The sequence below is a fragment of the Schistocerca gregaria genome, chromosome 1 (genome assembly GCF_023897955.1).
Source record: "Schistocerca gregaria isolate iqSchGreg1 chromosome 1, iqSchGreg1.2, whole genome shotgun sequence".
NCBI classification, from domain to species: domain Eukaryota; kingdom Metazoa; phylum Arthropoda; class Insecta; order Orthoptera; family Acrididae; genus Schistocerca; species Schistocerca gregaria.
Genome location: NC_064920.1, coordinates 1106418742 through 1106441634, shown reverse-complemented (window position 1 = coordinate 1106441634; position 22893 = coordinate 1106418742). Strand labels below are relative to the sequence as shown.

At 41.9% G+C, this 22893-nt stretch overlaps 1 protein-coding gene across 1 annotated transcript in view; it reads left to right on the top strand.

Moving 5' to 3' along the window:
* The first annotated feature begins 1162 nt into the window (after positions 1–1162).
* The window catches only part of LOC126283082 (uncharacterized), a 62017-nt gene continuing 40286 nt past the window's right edge, over positions 1163–22893 (top strand). Inside the window, exon 1 of the mRNA XM_049982245.1 lies at positions 1163–1278. Within this exon, the coding sequence (XP_049838202.1) occupies positions 1218–1278 (61 nt within the window). The 5' untranslated portion in view covers positions 1163–1217. The remainder of the gene's footprint in view (positions 1279–22893) is intronic.

The window sequence follows — 22893 nt, the reverse complement described above, 5'->3', positions numbered from 1 at the left end:
CCCAGATATGCTCAAGAATGTTCATGTCTGGGGAGTTTGGTGGCCAGTGGTAATGTTGAAACTCAGGAGAGTGTTCCTGGAGCCACTCTGTAGCAATTCTGGACATGTGGGATGTGGCATTGTCGTGCTGGAATTGGCCAATCCCGTCGGACATGAATAGATGCAGGTAATCATGCAGGATGCTTACGTACGTATCACCTGTCAGAGTGGTAGATGTATCAGAGGACCCATATAACTCCAACAGCACACGCCCCACGTCATTACAGAGCCCCCACCAGCTTCAACTGTCCCCTGCTAACATACAGGGTCCTTGGATACATGAGGTTGTCTCCATACCCGTACGCTTCCATCCGCTAGATGCAATTTGAAATGAGACTCGTCCGGCCAGGCAACACGTTTCCAGTTACCAACAGTCCAGTGTCAGCGTTGACGGGCCCAGGCGAGGCGTAAAACTGTGTCGTGCAATCATAAAGGATACACGAGTGGGCCTTCGGCTCCGAAAGCCCATATCGATGATGTTTCGTTGAATGGTTCGCCCGCTGACACTTGTTGATGGCCCAACATTGAATCCTGCAGCAATTTGCAGAAGGGTTGCACTTCTGTCACGTTGAACAGTCGTCGTTGGTCCCGTTCTTGCAGGATCTTTTTCCGGCCGGAGCTATTCCGGAGATTTGCTGTTTTACCGGATTCCTGATATTTACGGTACACTCGTCAAATGGTCGTACGGGAATATCCCCACTTCATCGCTACCTCGAAGATGCTAAGTCCCATCGCTCGTGCGCCGACGTTCAAACCTGCCATTGTGGCAGCAGTTAATTGATCTAACAACTGTGCCAGAGACTTGTCTTATATAGGCGTTGCCGACCGCAGCACCGTATTCTGCCTGTTTACGTGTCTCCATATTTGAATACTCATGCCTATACCAGTTTCTTTGGCGCTTCAGTGTAGCTTGAAGGTGGTTTGATGAACTCTTTGCCAGGCACTTAGCTCGAATCGCACAGTAGTCACGTAGATGTAGAAATGCGACGCTGCCTGCCGTACCTGCTCAACAGAGGCACCGCCCACCGTACGTCTATCGCTGGCGCTATCGTGTCGTATCGCGCCATCAGCTGCCTCCAACATGGGTCGCGATAAGGCTGAGAAGGTCCCTGGCGCAGTCGGGCGTGCAGGATAGAGCGGGCGCTGACCGTCGGCTGTGGCAGCGTTACGTACTGCTGATGGCGCGTGCGGCTCTGCTGTGTCTGCTGCTGGTTGCAGCTTCGCTGCCTTCCTCACAAGGTTCGTTGTTCTATGCTCTGTTCCGCGTGTCGCAGCGCTGCAGCTTCTCGAATCTGTGTGTGAGTAGCACTTATTTCAGTTTTGGGCCAGCAGCGTACTTACGTCGCCCGTGGCCCGATTATTTCTGTTTTGTTTGTCGTAATTGTTGGTCACCATGATTCTTGCGACGGCTTTACTCAAACAGATGCAAGATGATGTTATCTCCCAAGTTTTCTCGGCGTGATTGGTTATACTTCCGGAAGTTCAGCCAAGCTGGAATCCAGTCAACGAGCACACTACAACAGCACATGAACTACACGACAGGGTTAGTCGTGGAAATATTGTGGATGAAGTGGAAACATCAACTCGGTTGTACACCTGGAAGCCTCCGTAGATGCAACACGTACTTGGTCACTGTTAACTGTCTTAACCAGTGGGCGTTACGCGACTGGCAGAAATGGATAAAACAGTTTCTCATTAAAATAATGACTTGCATTCCGAGCACTTACTGAGTTGTGAGAAATGCATGAAAGCTTCGCATCTACACACGAGACCGTTCGTTACTTTGTGTGTGAGTTGCGTTTGGCTGTGTGTGTGTTTGCCGTATAATTCTGACTAAGTGCAAAATGGCTAAACAGGGATGGCTAGAGGACAAATGTAAGGATGTAGAAGCTTATCTCACTAGGGGTAAGATAGATACTGCCTACAAGAAAATTAAAGAGACCTTTGGAGAGAAGAGAACCACGTGTATGAATATCAAGAGCTCAGATGGCAGCCCAGTTCTAAGCAAAGAAGGGAAGGCAGAAAGGTGGAAGGAGTATATAGGTTTATACAAGGGCGATGTACTTGAGGACAATATTATGGAAATAGAAGAGGATGTAGATGAAGACGAAATGGGAGATACGATACTGCGTGGAGAGTTTGACAGAGCACTGAAAGACCTGAGTCGAAACAAGGCCCCCGGAGTAGACAACATTCAATTAGAACTACTGACGGCCTTGGGACAACCAGTCCTGACAAAACTCTACCAGCTGGTGAGCAAGATGTATGAGACAGGCGAAATACCCTCAGACTTCAAGAAGAATGTAATAATTCCAATCCCAAAGAAAACAAGTGCTGACAGATGTGAAAATTACCGAACTATCAGTTTAATAAGCCACGGCTGCAAAATACTAACGCGAATTCTTTACAGACGAATGGAAAAACTGGTAGATGCAGACCTCGGGGAGGATCAGTTTGGATTCCGTCGAAATGTTGGAACACGTGAGGCAATACTGACCTTACGACTTATCTTAGAAGAAAGATTAAGAAAAGGCAAACCTACGTTTCTAGCATTTGTAGACTTAGAGAAAGCTTTTGACAATGTTGACTGGAATACTCTTTTTCAAATTCTAAAGGTGGCAGGGGTAAAATACAGGGAGCGAAAGGTTATTTATAATTTGTACAGAAACCAGATGGCAGTCATAAGAGTCGAGGGGCATGAAAGGGAAGCAGTGGTTGGGAAAGGAGTGAGACAGGGTTGTAGCCTCTCCCCGATGTTATTCAATCTGTATATTGAGCAAGCAGTAAAGGAAACAAAAGAAAAATTTGGAGTAGGTATTAAAATTCATGGAGACGAAGTAAAAACTTTGAGGTTCGCCGATGACATTGTAATTCTGTCAGAGACAGCAAAGGACTTGGAAGAGCAGTTGAACGGAATGGACAGTGTCTTGAAAGGAGGATATAAGATGAACATTAACAAAAGCAAAACGAGGATAATGGAATGTAGTCAAATTAAATCGGGTGATGCTGAGGGAATTAGATTAGGAAATGAGACACTTAAAGTAGTAAAGGAGTTTTGCTATTTAGGAAGTAAAATAACTGATGATGGTCGAAGTAGAGAGGATATAAAATGTAGACTGGCAATGGCAAGGAAAGCGTTTCTGAAGAAGAGAAATTTGTTAACATCGAATATAGATTTATGTATCAGGAAGTCGTTTCTGAAAGTATTTGTTTGGAGTGTAGCCATGTATGGAAGTGAAACATGGACGATAACTAGTTTGGACAAGAAGAGAATAGAAGCTTTCGAAATGTGGTGCCACAGAAGAATACTGAAGATAAGGTGGATAGATCACGTAACTAATGAGGAGGTATTGAATAGGATTGGGGAGAAGAGAAGTTTGTGGCACAACTTGATTAGAAGAAGGGATCGGTTGGTAGGACATGTTTTGAGGCATCAAGGGATCACAAATTTAGCATTGGAGGGCAGCGTGGAGGGTAAAAATCGTAGAGGGAGACCGAGAGTTGAGTACACTAAGCATATTCAGAAGGATGTAGGTTGCAGTAGGTACTGGGAGATGAAGCAGCTTGCACAGGATAGAGTAGCATGGAGAGCTGCATCAAACCAGTCTCAGGACTGAAGACAACAACAACAACAACAACAACAACAACAACAACAAGGCCTTACTGGCCGAAAGATAATTTGTGACAGTTTTTGTTGTGCCTATCTGCGACTCATCATCTCCGCTTTATGGTGAGTAGCAACTTTCCTTTCCACAATATAGTTACATTTCATCCTGGAGTTTCCATTGTTTGATGTTTGTTATTAACTAGCCTTTTCGGAACCGCGGGACTGCTACGGTCGCAGGTTCGAATCCTGCCTCGGGCATGGATGTGTGTGATGTCCTTAGGTTAGTTAGGTTTAAGTAGTTCTAAGTTCTAGGCGACTAATGACCTCAGCAGTTAAGTCGCATAGTGCTCAGAGCCATTTGAACCATTTTAGAACTAGCGTTTTACCCGCGGCTTCCACCACGTACGCGTGTGTCATATTTATAGCTAACAAATACACTCCTGGAAATGGAAAAAAGAACACATTGACACCGGTGTGTCAGACCCACCATACTTGCTCCGAACACTGCGAGAGGGCTGTACAAGCAATGATCACACGCACGGCACAGCGGACACACCAGGAACCGCAGTGTTGGCCGTCGAATGTCGCTAGCTGCGCAGCATTTGTGCACCGCCGCCGTCAGTGTCAGCCAATTTGCCGTGGCATACGGAGCTCCATCGCAGTCTTTAACACTGGTAGCATGCCGCGACAGCATGGACCTGAACAGTATGTGCAGTTGACGGACTTTGAGCGAGCGCGTATAGTGGGCATGCGGGAGGCCGGGTGGACGTACCGCTGAATTGCTCAACACGTGGGGCGTGAGGTCTCCACAGTACATGGATGTTGTCGCCAGTGGTCGGCGGAAGGTGCACGTGCCCGTCGACCTGGGACCGGACCGCAGCGACGCACGGATGCACGCCAAGACCGTAGGATCCTACCCAGTGCCGTAGGGGACCGCACCGCCACTTCCCAGCAAATTAGGGACACTGTTGCTCCTGGGGTATCGGCGAGGACCATTCGCAACCGTCTCCATGAAGCTGGGCTACGGTCCCGCACACCGTTAGGCCGTCTTCCGCTCACGCCCCAACATCGTGCAGCCCGCCTCCAGTGGTGTCGCGACAGGCGTGAATGGAGGGACGAATGGAGACGTGTCGTCTTCAGCGATGAGAGTCGCTTCTGCCTTGGTGCCAATGATGGTCGTATGCGTGTTTGGCGCCGTGCAGGTGAGCGCCACAATCAGGACTGCATACGACCGAGGCACACAGGGCCAACACCCGGCATCATGGTGTGGGGAGCGATCTCCTACACTGGCCGTACACCTCTGGTGATCGTCGAGGGGACACTGAATAGTGCACGGTACATCCAAACCGTCATCGAACCCATCGTTCTACCATTCCTAGACCTGCAAGGGAACTTGCTGTTCCAACAGGACAATGCACGTCCGCATGTATCCCGTGCCACCCAACGTGCTCTAGAAGGTGTAAGTCAACTACCCTGGCCAGCAAGATCTCCGGATCTGTCCCCCATTGAGCATGTTTGGGACTGGATGAAGCGTCGTCTCACGCGGTCTGCTCTTCCAGCACGAACGCTGGTCCAACTGAGGCGCCAGGTGGAAATGGCATGGCAAGCCGTTCCACAGGACTACGTCCAGCATCTCTACGATCGTCTCCATGGGAGAATAGCAGCCTGCATTGCTGCGAAAGGTGGATATACACTGTACTATTGCCGACATTGTGCATGCTCTGTTGCCTGTGTCTATGTGCCTGTGGTTCTGTCAGTGTGATCATGTGATGTATCTGACCCCAGGAATGTGTCGATAAAGTTTCCCCTTCCTGGGACAATGAATTCACGGTGTTCTTATTTCAATTTCCAGGAGTGTATGTCTCATTCTCTGCTATTTTACACCATACGGCATCCAGAGAGGATGTTAAAATATATCTGTGATATTCAGCCGTGAAGCACGGTCCTAGTTTCCGAAACACGACGACAAAATTATTGGCTCGCTGTAGTGTTCATTCTCGCGATCTAGTTAACAAATTGATCAGCCTAAAATAAGAGACAAACTGCGCTCCCTGCCTTTAAAGTATTCCAAGTCAAATAAATACAGAAACGAAACAACCAACAGGTTGTTTTAGGACATTTCTTATCCCCATCCTCATCCCTTGAGGTAGTAGGAACATCAAACTCCCACAGCACTTTCATTTATTTAGTTTATTTATTTACGGCGTATTTAGACTGATCATATTAGGACCTTAAGGTCCTTTCTTACATTTAACGTGCAAAAACACATATAAAAAAGATTACATAAGTCACAATAATAATGATTTGCATTATTAATAAAAATAATAATTCGCAATGCTACTACTACTACTACTACTACTAATAATAATAATAATAATAATAATAATAGTTACCCTAGCAGCGATGACAAAATAATGGAGGAATTAAGAATATTAATTAGTTATTACATAAAACTCAATAATAGCAATAATAGTAAGTACAATAATAATAAAATAATGGGTGCATGAAGAATGATATTGATTAGTTTAGCACTTTTGAAGCCTTGTTTAGAATTTGAAGAAGTGAAGTGCATAATGAAAGAAGAGAGGATTGAAATGAAAGTGACAACGGTTACTAGGAAAGAAGAGAATTTCAATAGAGAACTCTGCAGCCAATGGGAAGGAAAAGTGGTGGGGGAGGGAGGTTTGGTAGAGTGAGCTGTACTGTGATGAAAGAAGAGCCATTAGCAGTCTTCTGAAGTTTCAAAGCGTTTTAATTTCTCTAATATTTTGAGGAAAATTGTTACAAAGTCGGATTCCTGATAATGAAAATGATTTAGAAAACATGTAAGTGTTGTGTGGTGATACAGAGAGTATTTTACTTTGTTGTGAACGAGTATTTCTGCTGTGTTGTTCAGATAGTAGTGTAAGGGTTTAAGATAATTAGGAAGGAGTTCAATGATTGAGAAGACAGTACAGTAAATACAGGGTATGATAATCTCTACGCTTACTGGCGCGTTAGGATCTTTATAATCAAGAATGGGGAGTATTAGTGGTTCTGTGAGTTTCTTTTTAAGCTGGAGAGGAAATACTTTTTTTATATTTCTGTAATGAATGAAGTAATGCTGACACCCTCTTGCAGACTGCAGTTGTGTGATCGGTCCAGTCTGGGTGACGGTCCACAATTATCCCCAAATTGTTTGTAGAAGAGGAAAATGTGATTTCTGTGCTTCTTAGGTTTAGGGGTGGGAAACATTCTGCAAACTGAAGAGTAATAAGTATTTTGTGAGCGTCTAAGATTGCTTGCGTTTTAGATGGGTTACATTTCAAACCTATGTTGTGCCACAATTCTAATAAAGCAAGTAAGTCAGCATTTACGTTCCGGGTGGCTATGCGCAGATTTGTTTGGCTTTCACTTACCTAAGTACAATCCCAACAAATCTGTGCATAGCCATCCAGAACGTAAATTCTGACATACTTGTTTTATTAGAATGGGAGCAGAACGACATATGTTTGATTGCGCATCAGCTTATGAATGATATTTGCAATGGGAGATAGCAGTCGACAGATCATTAACATGTGGACCCATTAGTGATACTTGTGGGACCCCCTGATACTACATTATTCCATTGTGACCTCTTTGTTCGGATCACTACACATTACTGATGGTATGTAAGGTGAGAGTGTAACCATTGTATATCACTTGAAGAAAAATTTTTACTTTTTAGCTTAGTAAGTAGAATACAGAAATCGACAGTGTCGAAAGCTTTGCTGAAAGCCAAGAAGTACGTAATATTCGCCTATTGTTTGTCGATAGCTGGTTTCAGTTCGTCAGTCACTTTTATAAAAGCAGTCATCATGCTGCAATTTTCCCGGAAGCCAGATTGATATTCATCCTGAATGCTATTTGAGGTTATTTAACTGATAAGTTGATTATGAACTATGTGTTCTAAAGCCTCGAGAATTTTATTCGAATTGACGGGGCTTTAAAACTGAGGATATTTTATTCAATATGGAATTGTTTGCTTGAAATAAAAGCAATCAAAAGTAAGCGCGGCTGTAACGCTGAAATATGAGCTATCAAGCAAGCTACAGAAAACGCTGCCAATATCATTTATTAAAATTGTTTTATTAGTACTTTAATTAAAACTGTAATTATTTATTATTATATTCATAGCTAAAATTTTCAGAGGCTGTAGTGTTATTATTTCAGGATATATTTCAGTCAAATAAAATTTATTTGCAACTGATGACTGAAATTTATACCGAAATAACCATAATTATTGTTTCTGCTTCTGATTGCTGTAAGATCAAATTGGCTAACTTACTGAGGCATCATTACAGAACAATTTAGACAATTTTTCAAGAAAACAAAACAGGCGTGATTTCTGAAACATATTTTATTTAACAGATTACTAAAATTCGGTTTTTCTTATATTTGGGAATGTACAGGATCCTAGTCTATGTAACAATGACTGAGGTTAATGACAAGATTATGAATTAGAATTTTACATAATTATTACTTAGTTTTCAATGAAATTCAGTAGATAATGGCTTACAAAGGGTCTATTCAAGGGCACTGTACTTGAGGGTAATATTATGGAGATAAAAGAGGACGTAGATGAAGATGAAATGGGAGATATGATACTGCGTGAAGAATTTGACGGAGCACTGAAAGATCTAAGACGAAATAAGGCCCCGGGAGTGGACAACATTCCTTTAGAGCTACTGATACTCTTGGGAGAGCCAGCCCTGACAAAACACTACGGTCTGGTGAGCAAGATGTATGAGAGAGGTGAAATACCCTCAGACTTCAAGAAGAATATAATAATTCCAATTACAAAGATAGCAGGTGTTGACAGGTGCGAAAATTACCGAACTATCAGTTTAATAAGTCACAGCTGCAAAATACTAACACGAATTCTTTACAGACGAATGGAAAAACTGGTAGAAGCCGACCTCGGGGAAGATCAGTTTGGATTCCGTAGAAATGTTGGAACACGCGAGGCAATACTTACCCTACGACTTACCTTAGAAGATACATTAAGAAAAGGCATACCTACGTTTCTAGCATTTGTAGACTTAAAAAAAGCTGAAGACAATGTTGACTAGAATACTCTCAAATTCTGAAAGTGGCAGGAGTAAAATACAGGGAGCCAAAGGCTATCTACAATTTGTACAGAAACGAGAAGGCAGTTATAAGAGTCGAGGGGCACGAAAGGCAAGATGTGGTTGAGAAGGGAGTGAGAAAGGGCTTTAGCCTATCCCCGATGTTCTTCAATCGTATATTGAGCAAGCAGTAAAGGAAACAAAAGAAACGTTCGGAGTAGATATTAAAATCCAGGGAGAAGAAATAAAAACTTTGAGGTTTGATGACGACATTGTAATTCTGTCAGAGACAGTAAGAGACCTGGAAGATCAGTTGAACGGAATGGACAGTGTCTCGGTAGGAGGATGTAAGATGAACATCAACAAAAGCAAAACGAGGATAATGCAATGTAGTCGAATTAAATCCGGTGATTCTAAGGGAATTACATTAGGAAATGAGACGCTTAAAGTATTAAATGAGTTTTGCTATTTGGAGAGCAAAATAACTGATGATGGTCGGAGAGGACCGGCAATGAAAAGGAAAGCGTTTCTGAAGAAGAGAAATTTATTAACATCTAGTATAGATTTAAGTGTCAGGAAGCCTTTTCTGAAATTATTTGTATGGAATGTAACCATGCATGGAAGTGAAATATGGGCGACAAATGATTTAGACAAAAAGAAATTAGAAGCTTTCGAAATGTGGCGCTACAGAAGAATGAGGAGGTACTGACTAGAATTGGTGAGAAGAAGAATTTCTAGCACAACTTGACTAGAAGAAAGGATCGGTTGGTAGGACACGTTCTGAGGCATCAAGGGATCGCAGATTTAGTATTGGAGGGACGTGTGGAGGGTAAAACTTGTAGAGGGAGACCAAGAGATGAATACACTAAGCAGATTCAAAAGGATGTAGGTTGCACTAGTTACTCGGAGATGAAGAGGGTAACACAGGGTAGAGTAGCATGGAGAGCTGCATCATAGCAGTCTCAGGACTGAAGACCACAACAACAACATGGTTTACAAAAGTTCAACCTAATTTGATGTGAACAGTCTTATAGATTGTCGATGTCGGTGAAACAATAGTATCGGCGTCTGCGAGAACGCTCCATTAGCTTCATGTATTACGAGAACACTGTATTTAATTTCAGATGATTTAGGTTCAGAAAGTTGGTGCAATTTGGAGTGTAATTCTTCTCCCCACATACGTCGCTTCTACTGTACTGCCAAAAATGTGACTTGGCCTTACATGGACATAATTCTCATCTTGCACAAGATCCACTCTGTAAGGAGTGCCCATGACGTGGACTCTGACGTAACAAGTTTACTTTCCGACAAACATGAAAACAACTAACTTCCCATAATATTTATCTGCTGAGAGTGGCCCATTACAAAGCATGTTAAAATTCAATTCACAAATTGCGTATCAGTTAGGAAACACATACATGCTGTTCATTTTTGGGATACAACCCTCGACCAGCTTATAGACAGAAGTGATGACACTTCCTGCAGGACCTGACCATCATTTCGCAGGACAAAGCTCAAGCACGTACAGTGCAAGCTGTTACTGTTTTGTTTGGCTGATGGGGCTGCTAAGTGCTATACCACCTGCTGTACTCTCCTGACTTAAGCCCTCGTAAGTTCAACTCGATTTCTAAACTGAAGGAAACACTTCACGGCATGCGCTTCAGAACTGCTACACATTCATTGGGCAATGGACCGCGCCACTCGAACTGTCAACCCAACTGGCACTGCTAAGAGTATCCTACGACTTCCACCACGCTGGCAACGGGTTGCACACAGTGTTGGCGACTACTCTGAAGGTCAGTAAAACTTTGAAACACGTATCTCTTTTGTACGAGCTGTAGATAAATAGTTGCCACTATTAAAGTTTCAATCCTCGTAGAACCGCTCGCATACCCAAAGTCACACCTACACTTAAGAAAGGAAATAGGATTCAGAAAAAAATCGTTTTTATGCAACATAACTAGCTGTTTTTAATAGTGAGTGCTATCGACAGGGGACGTCGAATTGATTCTATTTTTTAGATTTCCAGAGGGCTTTTGACATCGTTCCTCAGAAGCGGCTTCTATTTAAATTACGTACCTGTGGAGTATCGTCTCAGTTTCGTGACTGGGTCCGTAGTTTCCTGTCAGAAATCTCACAGTCCGTAATAACTGACGGAATGTCATCGAGTAAAACACAAGCGTTCCACAAGGAAGTGTTCTGTTGTTCCATCTACGTAAACCATTTAGGAGACAATGTGGGCAGTCCTTTTATACAGTTAGCAGATGATGTGTCATTTACCGCCATGTAAAGTCGTCAGGTCATCAAAACAAATTGCAAAATGATTTAGACAAGATATCTGTGTGGTGCAAAAAGTGGCAGTTGACTCTAAATCATGAGAAGTGTAAAGCCATCCACATGAACACCGAAAAGACTCCGCTAAATTTCTTTTACACGATAAGTCACACAAATCTAAAAGCTGTAAATTCGCCTAAATTCTTTAGGACTACAATTACGAATAATTTAAATTGGAACGATCACATAGATAATTATGTGGAGAAAGCAAACCAAAGACTGCGATTTACTGGCAGAACACTTAGAAAATGTAACATCTCTACTAAGGAGACTGCTTACACTGCTCTTGTCCGTCCTCTTTTAGAATACTGCTGCGTGGTGTGGGATCCTTACCAGATGTGATTGACGGGGTTCACCGAAAAAGTTCAAAGAAGGGCAACACGTTTTGTATTATTGCGAAATAGGGGAGAGAGTGTCACTGAAATGATGCAGGATTTGGGGTGGACATCATCAAAACAAAGGCGTTTTTCGCTGAGGTGGAATTTTCTCACGAAATTTCAGTTTTCTCCTGAGAGTGTGAAAATAATTTGTGGGCACCCACCTACATAGGGAGAGATGATCATTATAATAAAATAAGAGAAATCAGAGCTTGCAAGGGAAGATTTAAGTGTTCGTTTTTCCCACATCATCTTCTTGTTGAAGATATGCCAGTATCTCAGGGATAACAACCTGTGCAATGTAGTCGGCACTGGTTACCTTGTCTTGCAGAAACACAAATTGTGAGCCCGAATTGTAGCTGATGGACTCTCAGACCGTGAAGCCTGAGACGGGAGTTGTGTGTCGTGGCCAAATGCACTCGAAAAGAGGCCGTTCACCAGGGCTACGCTGTACACGTGTACGTCCATCAGTCATATACAGACTGAACTTACTCTCATCATTGAAGACAACAGGGTGAGATTCCACAGTAGCTGAGCTTGGTGGTATCTTGGAGACAGTGGTAGCCTGGCCAGAAGAGTACGTGATCTTAGTCCTACTGAAAGCAAACTGTTCCCAATCGTCGTTGGCAACAAAGCAGGTGCAACAGGTGCCTGCTCGCACGATTCGTCGATCTGGATGTGCGTCTGTAGTAAAAGTCTGCGCGGGGTGCAGTGGCCGATGCGTAATGACTAGTTTTCGTCCAAAGCGCTGGGAGAGTTCATTTGTCTGTTTGGGAGTCCGACAGTGTTCTCTACCTTTAGGCCAGTCGGCGATCATAGAATCGAAGCGCACGTCCTGCAATCTTTCTCAAACGATTTTACTGCAGCAATTAGGTTAAAAAAGAATCATTTTTGTTTTAATTGTAGCTTTATATGTCAGGTTCATTATGATGTGCCTATCATTTCATTATTGGTCACAGTTATTTTGATATTTACGTGGAGGTAAGACACTACGCGAAATTCGAAAAAGTTTCAATGAAAAATAGGGATAGCTATGATTTTGCGTTCGGTGCATATTACATGGTACGTTGCTGCATATGAATTTAGCTAAAATATTGAATTTTTCTTTAGACTTGGGTGGAGGTCTGTATCTGTCACCAGCCTCAAGAAAACTGATCCGACGTAGCACACTCACATGCGATCGCGCCGCGGCTGCGATAAAGCCAGAGTGAATGGTAGCACACAATGAGGAGAGTATTTTGCCATATGGGTATTATGCAAAGCTTCATTTTCTACAGTATTATTCCACTAACTACAGACTTTTTCGACGAAAGAATGTAATTTAAGTGCCATAGATAGCTGGTGAAACGATGAATGCTACGGGTTTTGGAACAACATAAGTGAACACATTACATATGTATTTTTTTACTGAGTACGTGCTTATTCATAAAATACTGACCTTACATTTCCTCAGCTCCTCACTTAATACACTCATAAACCACTGTTTCAGAATTCCCTTGCAGTTGCATCAGCACGACATGCTAGCGAGGTGAGTCTGTGTAACTTCCGATATGTTTTGGCAAAAGACACAAATTTTAGCATGGCAGCAACAGAAATGCGTATGTTTTACTCAAAAGTCGCCATTCATGACACTTCCTGAATGTTACAAATGGCTAACAAGCCAGGTGAAAGTAAGTCGCTGCATTTTTGGCTAAACTCTTCTTATATACTAACAAAAGCGGAGGTGACAGATCTCTTTGAATTGTCGCCGTGCACGTGCGGGCATAGCGGGGTGGGTGGGGGGGGGGGGCACTTAATATTTACAAAAAAATGTGAGCGTAGGGTTCAGTCTGGAATGGCACTTCCCCTCCAGCTCTTGAGCTCTTGGCATTTCTCTTAAAGCACCTGCCCATAGCCGCCACCACTACGACCTCCCCCCCCCCCCCCCCCTCCTCCCCCCATGCCCTGCCGTCCACGCATCTGTCGACCACGGCATTCTGTGCAGACTCTACACGGACGTCCAGACCCTGGACAATGGGTCCGAGAATGTTTCACAGACCACTGCTGAAAGCACCAACACACCACAGATACGTTGTGCCCAACATGTACATCAGTCCGTTGATATTTGCATCCAGCTTCTTGAATGCCCACAATGTGATTCCATTCAAATGGCTGAAGTTGTTCAGCAGGAGTACGTACTACTCGCTGGGGCATGGTAGTACCGTAGAATGAATGTTGCAACACTGTTGACCTCTAAACTCAGTAGAGTTACAGCATGCAGAGTCAAACAGAGCGTTCACGGTGATGTCTATTGAGCGCTATCCGATAGCCGATCACTGTCACAAATCACTAACACTACAACTCCACAGTATGCACATATTATATTCTGGTACCATTGAACATAGTCCATGTGGCTGCTGTATCTTATCTTACCGGCAGCATATAACTGAAAAATAAAAGATCAAAAAATGAGTTTCATTATGTTCAGTAATACTCTTTCACTACCACACACATTTTAAATTTAACTATTTTGAGACTCAGTGAAGAGTCACGTATGCTTCCCTGAACCTAAAAAGATCCTCCTTGTTTTCGCGTGAACTTGACATTTTCAAAGCTAAATTTCTGTTTGAGGAGTTGTTTTATCAGGATGGCAAATTTTGAGAAAAACGTAACAAATTGGTATTAGAAACATTTATTCTCCTGTAAACGAAAATCATGAAATATTGCATGCAAATTTTCAACATAAAATTTCAAGATAGCCTTGATATTCATAATCCAATGTTTTCTAAATGATGTGTACTTTGCTAGGGCATAAACGTTTCACTACAGAATTACTGAGTGTTGTAGTAATGTTTCAAAACAACGTATGTGATGCATAAGGAAACGCAAGTAGTTACTTCTGCTGCCCTTGGAACGGAGAAGAAGGTGATTTGGTCGGTAGCATTTCTCTCCGAGTTTCGGAAGCTTCTCGCTATTTGGTAACACCAAAGAAATATGGGATATAGACGTCCCAACGCTTAAGACTGCTAATGACGACTATTAGCAAGGATTTATAGAATAAAAATCCGCTTCAGTTGCCAGCAGTTTGCTTAATTTATTCCATGACGGGTTTAGAAGCTTAAAGACTGAGGTGAGTGTGATCCACCGTGACTGATTGGCCCGAGTGTGACATATTTATGTTCTCATAATTATTTGGTGGTACCTGTAGATGGAGCTTGAAGTTTCGAAACTGATTGCGCTCCAAATTAAGAAAATTACTGGCAACTGAAGCGTATTTGTATTTTATAAGTACTTTCCTCTTTTGCGGATGTTCACCTGATTAAATATTTTGTAGTAGCAAGGACAATATGTTACTATATTTAAACAGTTCTCGTAACTATTATTTTTCCTATTTCACGCCAGTCTTAAAGAAACGTAAATATGTTATATATACTACGAGTATTGCGCTGTTATGGATTGTGTTGTCACTGTGCACAAGTGAAGTTGCTTACTATTCAATGTTTTTATAATCGGTATAAACTTTTAGAGTGAATGATTATGAGTGTCATTTTTTATGTTTGTATAAGCGGGCATTTCTCGTATATGTTATCTGTCATACTCGGTAGCATTTTGATTCGATGTTTTGATTTTCATTATGTCAAAAAAAGTAACTCTCTTTCTTTAAAGCGATATTTGTAACAGTTTCAGTGCGTTATCGAGTCTAGGGAAGGGCCGTTGTTTACATTCTGGCGAGCGTAGGTCTACACCTTTCATGTGTTTAGTCATAAATTATGTGGTGGATACTGTTTTACGACAATCACAAGTTTACATTTAAAACCGAAATACATCCCTATCTAGTACCGATTACTTGGGCTACACAACAGATAATGGGTATGGAATTAAAGTTTTGGGTAGTTCTAGCCCTTTCATTTATGTTTTTGTATCCTTTGTATAGTTTTGTGACGTCGTAGGGAAAGACTCACATCAGTTGTCTCGGACAGTACTTAAAATGAGACGCAGTTCTTGACCATTCGTACCTCCTGATTCTTGAAACTGGATCTCCTGATTTTTTGTTTTTAAAGGTTGGCAGTCATGATAAAAATTACTTTTATTATGAAGAATCTTGTGCTCTAATTTTTCTGAGAAATTGCTGCTGACTTAGGACACTGAAAATATTCAAGTTCTAGCAGCAAATTATAAGGCAAAATTTCTGCTTTAGGTTAGGTAAAATGGCGCCAGAGACCTCACGTTTTTCAGAAAAGTCTCCTTTAGCTTTCAGACAATTGCTGTTTTCAGAAAGACCGAGCAGGGTACCCTGGTGTATTCAAATTATTGAACAACCATTTATTTTAAGTTGTTCAACGCTTGCGAAAATCATTTAAGAGGGATGTCGCAGTTTCTGCCATTTTCCAGAAGCTGAAAATGGAGAAATCGGTTAAGTTTCGAATAACTTCCCTGTAAAGTTTGCGGACGAAGCTATAATCAATGAACAGCGCGACTGATCCAGCCTCAGTAAGAACTACGTTCAGTTAAAGGAATTAATAGTAAAAGTAGATGACCTAAAACAGTAACTATAGCGGTTGGCCAGAAATATGGAAACACCGAGGGAAATCCGTGCCTGAACATAAATGCAGGTGCTGACCAAGCCTGCAGGTTGCACTGCTGTATTTGACTTCCAGCTTCACCCATGCAATGTCCTCAGCGCGTTGCAGATGTGCGTCTCGGTCAAAAAAGCGCTCTGTGTAGTTGCTAGTGCATTATGTCGGAGCTTGGTAAATTCGAACGTGGGCAAATTGTTGGCACTCGTGTGGTGGATGCCATAAAACCTGGAGTATCCAGCAATGGAAGCATGTCATTGTTCAACGAGCCTTGTTTCACGTTGTTTCCAATTTCTGGTCGAGTTTATGTCCCAAGAGTGAAACATGCTGGTTGGTCGGTGATGATATGAGCAGCCATATCGTGGTATTCCGTGGGAATCATTTTTACTCTACAAGGTCGCATTACTGCTGACGTTTATAAGCCCATTCTGGCTGATAAATTCAGTTCCTTGGTGCAGTCTTTGGTCCCCAATGGTGATGCTGTGTTCCAAGACGACAGTGCCCCGTTTTACACATTTCCCACTGTCAAGGACTGGTTTTATGAGCACTGGGATGAACTGTCGCATCTCCTCTGGCCAGCACATTCACCAGATCACTATATTATCGAGCCTTTGTGGTTTAGTTTGGAGATATGGGTGTGTGATTGCTATCCACCTCCATCATAGTTACCTGAGCTTGCCACTATTTTGCATTAAGAATGGTATAAGATTCACGTTTCTTTTTTTTTAAGTGCAGTTTTATAAGCTTTTTGCAATAAGTTATACCATCAGACAAAGTTATCACAGTATTTTTCTTTCAAACTTAAAGTGCATTTTCGAGAGTTGAAATTGCCCCACATGAATAGTGTTCGAAATTATACCTGCGTTCACATTTAGGGGATCCTAAATCTTGCCGACGCGCTAATATTTTCCCTCTCTCCGATGTTTCTAACTGCTCTTTCACGATGGACTTCATTGAAATCAGTCAAAAGTTCTGTGTACTTCCCTCTCTAGCCTACAGACTTCCCTATAAGAAGAACACCAACAAAAGCAAAACGAGGATAATGGAATGTAGTCAGGTTAACTCGGGTGATGCTGAGGGAATTAGATCAGGAAATGAGACACTTAAAGTAGTTTTGCTATTTGGGGAACAAAATAACTAATGATGGTCGAAGTTGAGAGGATATAAAATGTAGACTGGCAATGGCAAGGAAAGCGTTTCTGAAGAAGAGAAATTTGTTAACATCGAGTATAGATTTAAGTGTCAGGAAGTCGTTTCTGAAAGTATTTGTATGGAGTTTAGCCACGTATGGAAGCCAAACGTGGACGATAAATAGTTTAGACAAGAAGAGAATAGGAGCTTTCGAAATGTGGTGCTACAGAAGAATGCTGAAGATTAGATGAATAGATCACAGAACTAATGAGGAGGTATTGAATAGAATTGGAGAGAAGAGAAAGTTGTGGCGCAACTTGACTAGAAAAGGGGATCGATTGGTAGGGCATATTCTGAGGCATCAAGGGATCACCAATTTAGTATTGGAGGGCAGCGTGGAGGGTAAAAATCGTAGAGAGAGACCAAGTGATGAATACACTAAGCAGATTCAGAAGGATGTAGGTTGCAGTAAGTACTGGGAGATGAAGAAGCTTGCACAGGATAGCGTAGCATGGAGAGCTGAATCAAACCAGTCTCTGGACTGAAGACCACAACAACAACAACAACAACAACATATAACCATTTCTTATCTCATTGTATTTCCTGGTAAAACAGCATAAGTCTAGAAGGTATGCAACATTTATTTCTGAAACCAAGAATTACTTTAAAAAATATTTGTCGATACAGGGAATGCCGACTTAAATACACTATAGTACTCAAACATAATGTATAGGGTGTATCAAAAAGAATCATCCGATTTGGCACGTCTATATTTCCGAAACTAATAAACATATACGATGAATTTTGTTTTTTGATGAACGGGAAATTCCAAAAGTATTTTCTCATACCTTTTCATAGGTCTTCAATATGCTCCACTCGAGATGCACGGCATATGTCAATGCGGTATTCAAATTGTTCTCACACTGCAACAAGCTTGTCTTGAGTTACAGCTTCCACATCTGCTGTTATGCTATGTCTCAGTTCATGCATTGTTGTTGGTAACGGAGGTACATAAACAGAGTCTTTCATAAACCCGCACAAGAAATAATCACATACAGTCAGGTCCGGTCAGCTTGGTGGCCAGTAATGTATGGCTGAATCATATGGTCCAGTGCGACCGATCCATCGTTCAGTAATCCTTTGATTTAAAAATTACCGCACTTCCAGATGCCAGAATGGCGGTAACTCATCCTGTCGGCAAATGAAGTCGTTCGAATGACTGTCCAGATTTGGGAAAAGAAAGTTCTCAAGCATACAGAGATATGTGCTTTCGTTCCATCGGGCTGTGATTATGGTTTTTAAGGCGCTTTGCCATTACACAAACAACCTATCTCTCGGAATTGTTCTTGCCCTTGTCTAATGCTCTGTACTGTAGGAGGATCCACACCATACCTAGTACGGAAGTCACGCTGCACAGTTATTACTGACCCGCACTGCGCACGTGTCTCAAATAACATAATAGTTAACGATTTTTTAAAAATCGAATGATTCTTTTTGGTGCACCCTTTATTTTGGGATGTCTCTAAGAAAACAAATAGGAAGGTACCTGTGTTTCACGAAACCACATCGCGATGAAGGCTGTAAAAGGCTTTTTGCACACTGTCTCCAGTCGTCACTATCGTCGGAAGAGGCATTAATTTTTATATTTTTGAGAGTAAAGAAAGAGAGTGGCGGACTGAAGCTTAAGCATCATTTTGTGAGATTCATTCATTCTGTCACTTATAACTCTGTGGGCAAAAGGCAGAGATCAGGGATCGATTCCTGATTCGACATACATTTATTTCTTCAAAGAGAAGTTAAAATTCTTTTCTACCTCTTCCACACCCCCCTCGCCTCTTATTGTCTGTTTCTCCTCTCCCCATCTTACATCTTTCTGGGCGTACCGACGCCAGAAATAAGGGGAACGGGTTTTCCGAAGCTTTAGTCTCACTGCTCATTTCAAAGCAGCCGATATATCAAAATGAAACGGAACGCCCATTAGCCAGAAAGATATTTTCTTTGTAAGCGTACAAGACATTAAGCGTTCTGCGTCAATGCAAGACCGATGTAATTTCTTGTCACTCACGTTGTCAAATCTTATCTCGATAGGCTTCAGCTATCCACAGCCGTATCTTGATGCTGCAAGCCAGCAAACTGGGAGAAAATAAAACTGTTCGTAGTTCTTCCCTTTAACGGCTGCTCGTGCAAGAAAACAGATACATTTGAAGCACGTCGTTGAGAATGATGTAATATTTCCTCCAACTAAAAGGAGAGCAGTCATTAACCTGCGGTTGTATTTGAAACCATTATGTTTCAGTAGGTGATGTCCAAGTATAATCAATATAGTCTTGACCTGAGAACCGTTTGAATTAAGTAGTTACAGGGGGATATAAACTTCATTTTGAAGGGCGAACTTTATCGTTGGCTAGATTCTTCACTTAATGGATGATTAATGTTGTTGGCTGTATGGAAAACAAGGTGCTTGTCAAGAAATTACGTAACGCTGCATCAGTTTTGTGACTTGGTTTGTTAACAAACGTATCTGTTTTATTAAATGCTTTATGAACACATTGCGATAGGTCTTGACGTTGTTTCATTCTCTCGGTCTCAAGAAACTAGACCTAAAGCCTCCTTCGACGGGACGCGGCATTAAACGTGCTACACATTGATATGGTCTGCACCATACGGCACGCACAGCGCGATGTGATCATATTCTGCTATCGTAGCAATTCCAGCCGACGCGTGCGATTTACCCGAAATGGACAAGTGTAAGCTAGCTTTCCGCTTTGTCAAAGATACAACATTGAGCCTCTGCGCGACAGTGGTAATTTGTATTTTTGACGTTGTACGGGAACCGTTCTCCTTGAAACGCATCAATCAATACGCACAATTCTTCCCTTGTGCAAGCAGCCATGATGCTCTCTATGTCCCGAAACGAGAAGCATTTCGCGCTCTTCCATTTCAGTAGTTTACATTCGCATTCTCGTTCAGAATGTCTGACATGTTAGGTATTGCTCTGCATGTTCGTAGAGACTCTGTGACGTTAATTTTCCAAACCGTAACTCCTAAACTAGTTATTTAGTACGTTGACATTGCCGTGTGAAGACGGCAGTAGTATAGGTACTCGACGTCAATTCGTGAGGTCTTCCCTCGTGCACTTCGTTTACACATAATTACTCATCGCCTTGTCATTAACTGATTGTTTCTTGACTACTATTCTATGATAATAGATTGGGTGGGTTTGATTAAGCGCAACTGACTGGAATGTAACTATTAGTTTGTTATATCCCTTATGGAACCGATTATTGAACTGTAGTAACAAAATTATGCCATTAGATTCACATACAACTTTAAGTTCCATGAATGCTTCAATCTTCGACGACGTATGCTACTTGCGAATTACTGTTTTGTATCGTTATTGTATTTCACACGGGACGCGACTGTAAAATTCAGTGCATTTCTCTGCTACCATTCAATTGCTCGTCTGAGCGAAAGTTTGCTAGCCGCCGCATCTGATGACTCTGCTCTAACGACTTTCGAATTAACGCGCTGAAAACAAGCAACCGATTAACTTATTGTTGAGGCCAGAGATGCGTAACCACAAGTTGTGGCACCTCCCACAGGTAGTATCTGTTCTCTTATCGATCGACATGCACCGCTGGTGAACCCACAGTCATGTGGAACAAGTTGATGTGAGCTGTCACAGAAGCGTGCGCACATTCGCTAGGGAGGTATGCAGTGTGACCTTGCAGAAACGTTGCCTACGAGTGCGAGCTCTGTAACACTACGGGCTGTTGTTATTACGTCGTGCAGTAATGCGACATAAACGCAAGAGTAAACAAGTAACACAACGATTAACACGTGGAGCCACTTTGCTTTGAGTTTCAAGGGCACTTTGTCCGATCCCAGAAAGTGTGACGTAAACACCCTACACATATCGTACATTCTTAGTATCATCTGGTATTATATTGTGTCTATTATATTTTGATGTAAACATTACTCCATGTATTATTCCGCGTTTGCTGGAATCTCATTGGATTTCGTTTCACGTGGAGCGGAAGCAAACCTGTGTCCAGTACAGTCAAGGTCGATTATAAGGATACGTTTATTGCTGTGTTACATGCTCGTAGACCGAGCGATAATGCAGGGCAACAGCTTTACCGGCGTATGTAATTTGGACAGCACTGGCCAGCCAACTGGTCCACCTAGCCTGCAATGATGGAAGAGTTGCTGCTCAGACGTAAAAAGGAGACGAGCAAAGAAACAATATAACTTTGAATGGCATTTAATTTTTAAAGAGAATACAATAGTACTCATCAGAACTACAGCACTACGGCACGCTTCTTAGGTGACCAAACGGAAAGCATAAAATGCTTTGGTTCTCACCTCACATGGTATTCAAGTTACAAGCAAGAGTGATGAAAATTCCTACCCTAAACAAAGGGTAATTTTTCTGAGCGAGCTATGTGTGATGCAAAAGTATACTGCAAGGATTTCACCATATTGTTGACAACTGAAGCGACTGAAAGTATTAATTACAGTCAGTCGTCTGGTAATCTCTTAGCTCCTTCCTTATCCGAATCCGAGAAATGCGTTTCAGTTCTGGAACTGTCATCTGCTACGCTGATAACGAAGCAACCCAGACGCCGCATTTTTTTCTCTTCTTTTAACACGTGCAGTTGTATTTTCCGCCAGCATTCGGCAATGCCATGTGAAAAAAGCTGGGTGCGTTAGTTCCAGTACGTCTGGCAGCTTAATAATAGTGTTATTTCTCGTGAAAAATCCCACAGCTTGGCTCCAGGTCAGTGCTGTTGGGTTCATATTGTAACGGTATAGTGACAAATGTAAAAATGCAGCATTTTTGTGGTGTGCTCGATGCTGTGAAAATGATTGTTTTTCATATTTCTTCGACATTTATCACTCTGATTCGTATGAGAATACGTCTGTAGTATAAAACAATGGACATAGTCCAAATAAAGAGTATTTGGTTTTTCATTTTTGTCCTAAAAATTAAACTGTTATGTTTTCTCAATGAAACAAGCCTTATTAAAAAATCTTTCTTAAAATGTCGATAACTAAGAATTTCTATTTAAAATGAAAGCAGGAATTTCTCGTGCAGTATGTAATTAGAAACAAGAGACGTGCATTATTCATTAAAAAATCATCATTTTCTTGTGAATAATGCAATAATACAATTTCGAGATGGAGGTATTTCAAATTGAACGAAGAAAAGAATGACTTGGCCCAGCGATTCTTGAACTGCATCAGACTATCAACCTACTTCGTTACTGGTCCCACTAAACATTCAGCGTGTAGGTGTATCTCATTTGTATCAAATATAGTCCATCGGAAAACTTGAAATCCGATTTTTTTCTGTAAATTTGTGAAAAACAACAAGAACAAGCCATTTCTCGGCCCTTTTTCACCGTGTTCCACACGCATGTTTCACTACGTAGCGTGAAGTAGCCTTAGCCATTTTCATACTGCTTAGCAACAGCGCGCCAATAAGGGCACAACACTGTACAGGCTGTGACTGTACACGATTTTTGAAATACTACATAGCTCACGCGTGATTAAGAAAAATATTGATGCTGTTAATACGTTAGAGTATCTTAAAGTTTCATTTAACACATCTTACTAATGAGATATCTAATACGTAAGTAGGACCTACTTCCAAAAGCGTAACAACACCACTAAACGTATGCTACGGCTTCTGACCAATCATCGCGTTTGTGTTTGTTTACATCAGGTTTATGCTTATGATGAACCGGATAGAGGCATCT